Below are 8947 nucleotides of genomic sequence, written 5' to 3'. Positions count from 1 at the left end.
CCACGACCACCTTAGCGGCCCCACACTCCTCCATTCTCAATGAACTTGATAATTGCATTTGATCGTCGGGAATTGAACGGGGTTGGGCCTGGCATACGACCACAGATAGCCTAACGGTGAGCTCTGTCATTAATGGCCGAGGTAGCGCTCTACGACAGTCTATCAACTGCGCCACCCACCACATCAAAGCTTTGCTAGCATATAGAAAAACAAAAGAGGCGCTGAGGAGTGGTCTTAACTGAGTTTCTAGGATTTTTTATTAACCTTTGTAATTTGGTCGATATAATTTAATTAATTACATTTATACAATTCGATCTGACTGTTCCATTTATACAATGTTTTAAAATATGACTCGTGAAAACCTGATCACGAGGTCATGACATGAGTCGTTGCTATAACATGGTTAACTCTGGCGGTCAGGTTACTGGCCTGGTTTTGGTTGGCCACTCAATCCTAGTGTTCTGCAAATATGAGCGACCAATGATCCTTTCTTCCCTTCCAATAAATTAACATAAAACTAAGCCTCAAATGACTAACAAACATTTTTATTACTGTTTCATAATCTTCTTTTATTTTTACTAAATACATTCTTTATTGGGAAAAAGAAGGGCCTAGAGCGAATAGGACGAATATTAATGCTTAAATGAATCAAAGAACAAGTATACATAAGCAGAAACCGAGCAAAAAAGAGCCATTTGACATCAATTGGTCTGAAAAAAATAAAAATGGAGATGAGCATCATGAACTTGATTCAAAACCAAAGCATTTTCTAATAGACCTTGACATGAATTCAGATGCAGATCAGGGGGAAGATCTGCATATTACTGACAAACAAAGAGATACTTGCATACTTCGATCATTCAATCAGACATGGAATGCACTTTGAGCAAGTAGCAAAAAGTCATTCCTTTGCTTAATCAAAGTAAAATTGCCGAAACAAATGATGTTGGGTGTTGTAGGGAATGAAGATTTCTGAGCACCTAAACAAATGTAAAATACTTTCAACACAGCATTATATAATTGTCAACGCATGTACAATTCAAGAGCTTTGACAATCACATACACAAAACGAAAAAGGAAAAAAAAATATCTATAATTTGTTGGCTTTCAAGAACCATCAAATTTAATGTAGAAAAGAGGTTCCATAGTTACAGAAGTTAGCCTATCTTATATTTCACTAAAGAACTGTTGCAGAAAAAATATCATCCATTTCCAAGTTCAAGCATCTGCTCTAGCATTTCTATATAGCACACAAAATTTAAGTAGCCAGTGTTGTTATCATGGTAAACAAAGGTAGAAAACTAGTTAGATACATACTTTGAAGCATCAAACACATGGCATGTTCCAGAGGACCTGGATAATAATTGGATGTAAAAGACTGATTTCACATTGTTAAAACTTCTTCCCGTTGGATGTTACCTTCATCCTGTCCAGTGAACATCAAATTCAATGAATTGATTGAACGCCTGATAATGTGAAAATTTATGTAGAATTAATTAGATGTAATGAAGGTTCAATAGACCACATAAAGTTAAGTGGAAGTTTTCAGTTATATGAAATGAAGGAAAAATTTTTGGACTGAAACATAATAGCAAAAACAGTTTAGAACACAACTTGAACAAGAACTGTCAAAGTATACCATAACCAAATCAATCACAAAATCACGTGGTTATCCATTCTAAGACAGTGTATTGTGTGCCAATTAACATTTTTTTTTTTTTTGAAGACAAAGGCCTATTAGTAGCCAAAAAAAATTTTAAAAACACACAAGCCAACACCATCCTTCCAAGTAGAAGCTTAATAGTTGTCCCTGACCTAAGGGGCATAGAATGTGACACTGAAAGTTCTTCAGGGCTAAGATCCATCCTGACCACCATGAGCCAGTGAAGGAGACGAAGGGAAGAGGCAAGGCCGATCAGTGGAAGGAGGGGTAGGAGCATCACCCATGTCAAAGGAGCAGTGATGAAGGCCATCAAGGCACTGGCAAAACTTGGCGATGTCCACAATATTGAAAGGGGTCCGACATTGAAGATTTGAGGGCTAGATATGGCAAGCTAAGAAGATGAGAGTCCACGTGTCATGTCTATGATGCAGAAACAAAAGGGGAAGGGATGAATATATTGAATCCTGAAGGGTGAGTGAAGCTAATTTTTTCCTTGCAAAAGCCTATTGATTTCCAAAAATTATAATAAGGCATATGCCCCACAATAATAGCAGAGCCACTCATTAAGCTTGTGAATACTTTAAGAGACGAAATTCAATTTTACAGAAAGGAGATTGGACGGCTCCTTCTGTTAATCACTTTGACGATTAATGGATTGCAACTGGTTCCTAGTAGAGGGGCCATTTTTATTTTACCCACATATGGGCGGAAGCTAAGGAAAAGAGAGGGAATTGTGTAAAAAAAAAACCCTTATTATGCCCTTGCTAGGCTGAGAACCCTGCTCATGTTGACGTTGCAGCGTTGCATCCTGTGCTTCTCTCTAACTACCACCTTGACATCATCCCCACCATGCCCTCCTTTGCTCTCCTCTCTAACCACAGCTGCAGGTAAACACACATTAAAGGTCAAGATACATTGCATATCAAAGCACACAGGGATGACCTAGATGCACAATGGAAGACTGAGTGAGCACATGCGGTGCTGCCAGAGCAACATCATTATCACAATGAAGATTGAGCACTTTGCCCTTAATTCCATCATGAACTCAATCTTCAAGCAGTTGATTCTATCATTGGTGATATTGAACACACAATTGAGGAAGATGAATGGCATGAGATGGCATTGAAGGTGGCATAAGGTGGCATCATAGGCATTGACGTTGAAGGAGATGGAAGAGACATGACTTATCAGAAATTTGGTCCTTTCTCCTCTTCCCACCTCCTTTCCCACTTTTCCTTCCCATTACCTAGTAATCAACCTTGTGTCCTTTCCTCTTCCCTCCCCATTCTCTCCTTTTTGTCCTTTAACACCCCTCTCTCCTCCCCTCTCTCGCCTGAAGTGGTCATCAAAGGTATATGTGAGATTCGCAATCCAATTTGAAACAGTGGGTAGAAAGAATAACTATGACTAAGCTTGAAGTTTCCTAAATGGATACAAAAGGTTGGCCACAAAGGTGAAAAAAAAAACAAAGCGATGAAGAATGAGAGCTGAGGATGTGTAAAGACAGATGAGCAACATCATAGTGGCAATGTGAACAATGAGAGAAGAGCCAATGGCAAATGGAGCAGAGGCAATGACATTGATGAAGAGGGATCAAAGGAGAAGGCGAGGAGATTGATACAAAAATCTGACAAGAATGTATTTTGAAGTTTCATTTATTATTCAATCCACCTCATTTGGGATGATGGACAGAGCAAGTGAAATTAGCTGTTATGGTAGCAGAAATAGAAATTATTTCCCCCAAAAATTGAAACTTACTATACTAAGATGGATAGATGAGATAGACCACAAAGCATACATACCTACTCAGGAAATCAATCATGAACTACTAGACCATGAATGGTAGCAGGCACTGTTGATCATGAGTAAATTCACAGATAACAAACTTGAAGCTAATGCAAAATAAGAGATTGAAGATATCAATCTGAAGAAGCTAGGAAGAGGAATAAAATTGCTAGAGAGAAATTATCAACCTCCACAAAGTTCTGGCAATAAAATCCTCAATTGCGGAGATTACATGGCCAGGTCAAATCACATTTGTGTAATGACAATGAGGCTTATAACATTAATGGTGTAGACCTCATCAGACTTCAAAAATGCATCACTATCATGATATTAGCAAATACCCATGCAAGTGTAAAGGTAGAGCACAACTGGATTATGTTTAACCTCCTCAGTTTAGTATTATGTTGAGACTTGAGACATTGACCAAACTATCCAGCTAACAACCATACACGAGGAATGACATATGTATATGGAAAACAGTCAGAGAGAATGTGTTATACCTTTAAGCATTCATAAGCCCCCCATATAATTCCCGCATTGAATTGAGGAGTCCCAATGAACTGCTGATGAAATATTCAACATTCACTTCCCTGCATTTCTTGGTCTGAAACCAGTAAAACACCCGGCACACAAGCCGGATCAAGCTCCCAATAGCCACAAAGCTCACCACCCCTTTCTTCTGTTAGTCTGAATGCAGGTATTTGGTGGGAGAATCTAATGTATTCACTCACTGGAATCTCCATTGAGGTGACAACTTCTGCATTACCCTCAGGCTTAAAAACAGATCTATAGCCATTCACCTTTGCCAAGATATTGACTTTCACGCCAGAAAGAATATGTTCACAAATCTCTACCAAAATATACTCACAATTTTTTAGATCTGAGATGCTCCACCCGATACTCCAATTTTTGTACACTGCCCAAATTTCACCAACACCAGGTTCTATCAAGTAATGATTTATTTTACCAGCTTGCTTGGCATGTGTACGATGAGAAAATAGATGAGTATCATCAAATGTCTCATATTGACAAACTACCTTAAAAGTCCCACATCCAATTGGCATTCCTTCTTTGTGCCACCTTCTCTCCTCTGCTAGGCATGGGCAGGTGTCAAGCCACGCAATTTTTACTCTGAAATTGTGCAACTCAGTCTCCTTTACCAAACCATAGTACTTGGGGAATGTGTCTACATCACTGTAGAAAGCCCAAATCTGACCACATTGGACAGATGCAATTGTTTTTCCTTGTTCAAAGTTGTAAAATTCTGGATCAGGATACTCATATATAGCAGGAGAAAAAGGTGACTCCGAAAGGGAATCACCCTTGCCATTAACAGTTTCATGGACATGTTCAGACTCTAGATTTTCTTTGACACTAGTGTCGACTTCTGGAAATTTGGCTTCACTTTGAACATTTTCAAAAGGTTTTAAATTCTGACTTCCACTAGAGTGCTCTTTTTTCAAATCATCATCTTTTCTCATCCCATTTGATAACGAATCATGACTTGTGCTCTTCTCTGTTTCCTGAAAAGTATATTTCCCAGTTTGTCTTTCATCCATTGTGGATTTCAAACTTGAACAACTACTTCCACTTACATTTTTAATTGTGCTAATACTGCAGTTAACAGAAGGAAACATCTTTGTGAAGTTAATGGGAAGAGATGCACAATCAAGTTCCAAACAATCTTCAGGAATACCTTCTCTTTCTGTACCCATCAACTTATATGAAGGAACATAATGAGAAAAGCGAAGTATTTCATTGGGTGGAATCACAAATGGGGGCATTTCCTTTTCCTTTGCTCGCACAAACAAACTCACAGTATCTTCTAGCCATACCAAGGGAATGACACAAATTCCAGATCCCGAAGCAAAATCTGAAAGGATTTCTACTATTTCATATTCATATAACTGTGCAATCTCTGTATTTGAGCTCCAAGCAGTACTCCAGCCCTTGTAAATAGCCCAAACATCACCTTTTCTAGGATAAATATCATAGGAGTCTCTGCTTTTCCCTTTTGTCCAGGAAACAACATGGGAGAACAACAGCCTATCTTCAGTAGATTCTGTCTCGCCCAACGTGAAGTTTCCACAAGCAACAGGTAATTCTGCATTTGTCCATGCAACCTCAGCCTCGTTTTTAGGATTATGTTCAAGCCACGTGAAAAACAACATGAAACCAGGTGAACAGACCTTTTTGATTTGAACATAAAACCTAGGCATCCCATCATTACTGTCATATAGTGCCCATATTTGATTGACAAAAAATTGACTTGCATCCCTGAGTTTGTCAAACTTTCCAAATTCAGGATCAGGGTAATCAAAGGAACTTTGGACAGGAGACATCTTGGGGCCAAAATCAGTTTCATCTCCAGACCTGCATGTCCCATATTGACTAGTCCCTTGGTTAATAGGACGACCATTTTGCACAACTACATTGTCACTAACACTGCCATTTGAATGAACACCCTTTCTTTTTCTTCCATTCAGGGTTGTTGTCTTGTCTGCATGTTCACAACCATTGTCTAAACTTGACTTGACAGAAAATGCATCCCTAGATTGGCTTTGTTGGTCATTACTATTAACTTTCTGACTTGGATTGTTCTGCATTCCATAACTACTAGATGGAGGTTGGACTAAAGACACAGGTTTAGCATTCATATCGTATGCAACAAAAGAATGCAAACAGTTGTGACAGCGAAGGGATCTATTTAAAATGCTTCGGTAATACTGATATCGTATTCCACAAACAGGGCATATTGTCCAGAAGGTCTTTCCAAAATTGGAAAAAGAAGACTGCTGCTGCTGAATATTTATCCCACTAAAGTTAACCGTGTTAAAATTATTTTGAGTCTGAGTTTTCACACTTGAACTCTGAGGATGCTGCCTAGTAGGAGGAACTTTACTGGGCTTGTTTCTTTTAGAATCATAATTGCCTCTTTTTGAACGCTCTGATAGTATCATGTGTGCTTCCCCAATTAACTTGAAGGCAGCTTCAGCTCCTGGCAATTGATTCTTATCTGGATGAAGTAAAAGAGCAAGTTTACGGTATTGCTTCTTGATAGACAAGTCATCAGCTCTCAATTCAACCTGGAGAATTCCATACCAATCCATTTGTCCATTCACCTTGCACCCAGCAGAGCAATGGACATCACAGATAGTTAACATCTGAGAGATGTTCTCAATGTTGGGATACAGTTGTTGGGCCTTCAGAGCAAATTTCCGAGCCCCAATGAAATCTTGGTTTTTCATCCTTTTCTCTGCAATATCCTTGGCTCTCATAGCTTCTTCCTTGTTGCACTCCATGATCATGTATAATTGAAATGCAATTCCCGTCTTTCATGCAGTATGAATTGACTTACTATGCTTCATATTCATGCTTGCTTTTATTTTTTTCAGAAAGCAAGGAAATTTTGATGTACATATCTCAACTTTCAAATATTGAATATCTTTTCCGACAGAGCTATAGATTGCTGGAACCAACAGAAGTTTAGGGCACACTACTTGCAATTATGAAACAAACCCATGCCCCACGTCCCATGTCCCTGCATTTGATGGATAAAACAAGAAGTTATTCATATTGCCAAATGCTTAATAAAAGGGCACGTGTCATAATGGGAATTGACAGTATTTACTAATTTTGGCAAACAACATTCATGCACTGGAAGCTTCAAGCTACTAATTTGAGAAGAAAGTGTATAGTTATAGGGAAAATCAATGTGAAAGAATGAATCTTGACATTGCTTTAGCTCATGCAGCCTCAGTGTAGAGGAATCCATATGCATAAAGAAATAGAATCTGTAGGTTATTAGTCTCAATTTTACAGGGCTGTAGCATTCAAAAGTTTAAACATTTTCTTTTTCAAAACACATATATACAAACTAAAAACTCCACTCCTATGACCTATACCTAATAAAGAAAATATGGTAAGGATCCATGCTTAAGAGAAGCCATGGCTACAGTCCAAAACTCTTCCTTTTTCACAAAAGTTGCACAAGAAAGAAAACAATTTTTTTATAAAAAAATACAAAGACATTAAAAAAGGCAAGAAAAAGATAGAAGAAAAGACTAAACAAGGACATTAGGTCAAGCAGTTTTGTGAACTAAGTGTTTGCAGCTCCCACAAATGTCAAAGCAATCATTTGAAGCTCCTTCATGTACAGGAAAGTCCTAAAACAATAGAAGTTTCATGTTTAATCCAATGATGATTAAGATGTAAAAACATAGTATAATGCATGTGTCTAAAAGATTATAGTTGTTCAGCATAACAATTCTACCCCAGCAGCATATACGTCATACAAGGATTGATATAATAATAGTTGTAGCCAAAATATATATTCTCACAAGATCATAAAAAGACAAACTTAATTTCATTAACTTTGATACCTGTGACACTCATTATAATGACATTTCTCTGGTTTCTTTTTTAAGAAAAAAAAATATATTACCAATGGTACGCAAATTACTGTATGAACATGTGCAGAGCTAAAGCTAGTAAATCCTAAAATTTACACAATAACTTCAACAAAAATTTCCAATAACATAGTGGGTACAGTGACAGATTCTCGGGAAAAAATGTTTGGTTATTCCACAATGCCATTTCTGATTCACCTGAGCTAACAAATAAATTTATATAAAAACACATAATAGGCATAACATTATTCAGAAAAGAATGTTGACTCAAGTCACGAGCTGTTCAATTTCATGTCACGACCCACCATATAGCGTGACCAATGCAGGTTATTATCAAATAATCCTGTTTCTTATTTCCCACACATAAGCAAGAACAATATATGTCATCCAAGTTTAAACTGGTAAAACCTTTTCCAATGTTTTTAAGGGACACTGATCTATCTTTCATTTCACCATAATCGAAACTTTAAAAGTGATAACTGAGGATTGAAGATATCAATCTAGCTGTACTTCTGATTGAGACTCAGCTACTGTGTATCAAATACAAACGTATCCACGCCTCAGTTATTCTAGTTAACAAAATTTCGACTGTACAAAGATATTACCAGATTAGGCGGAGCAGGAAGGCATAGGAACAGGGGGGAAAGCAATCGGTGGACAGACGCGAACTAAAGAGAAAATTGAATCAGATCCTTACCAACCAACGAGAGAACTCTCGGACAGGATCCTTGAAACCAGAGGCGGGAAACACTCTCTGACTCGGCAGACAAACTGGAGAGAGTGGAAATAGAGGAGAGAGGGGAAGACAGCGGGAGGATAACTTGCGGGAACTCGAACCGGAGAAGTAGCAGGGGTGCTTCGATTCGAATGCTCGAGGCTAGGCAGAGCCACTGCCGTCCACGGCCGGAACCCTAAAACCGAGTCGCGATCGTGGCAGGCGAGACGGAGCCCGAAAGTGAAGGGTCGGGTTCGAACGCGCCCGGGGTAGGCAGAATGAACGCGCCGCCACGGAAACACGATGAAATAGTCCACCGCTTCCGCACCTTATTGTTTGTGCGGAGTTTTTTGCGCCGTTCAATGAGAGAGGGAA

The 8947-nt window shown here is 38.6% G+C and overlaps 1 protein-coding gene across 2 annotated transcripts; it reads right to left on the bottom strand.

The window, feature by feature from the left end:
• Nucleotides 1-1237: 1237 nt before the first annotated feature.
• On the bottom strand, nt 1238-8831 carry LOC141824261 (uncharacterized). 2 transcript variants are annotated; one of them, XM_074711516.1, is made up of 3 exons: nt 8555-8831; nt 3949-6989; nt 1238-1466 (listed from the first exon to the last, which is right to left on the bottom strand). In XM_074711516.1, exon 2 carries the CDS (start codon nt 6754-6756, stop codon nt 4024-4026), a length of 2733 nt encoding a protein of 910 aa, XP_074567617.1. In that variant the 5' UTR covers nt 6757-6989; nt 8555-8831; the 3' UTR covers nt 1238-1466; nt 3949-4023. The 2 variants fall into 2 exon arrangements, with proteins under 2 accessions (XP_074567617.1, XP_074567618.1); XM_074711517.1 differs by having other exon boundaries at nt 1238-1426.
• Nucleotides 8832-8947: the final 116 nt, after the last annotated feature.

The sequence above is a fragment of the Curcuma longa genome, chromosome 3 (assembly GCF_044706935.1).
Source record: "Curcuma longa cultivar G26 ecotype Majalengka, Jawa Barat chromosome 3, ITB_CL_G26_1.1, whole genome shotgun sequence".
Taxonomy (NCBI): domain Eukaryota; kingdom Viridiplantae; phylum Streptophyta; class Magnoliopsida; order Zingiberales; family Zingiberaceae; genus Curcuma; species Curcuma longa.
The sequence above is the reverse complement of the archived record's forward strand: the minus strand, read 5'-3'. Positions and strand labels throughout refer to the sequence as shown.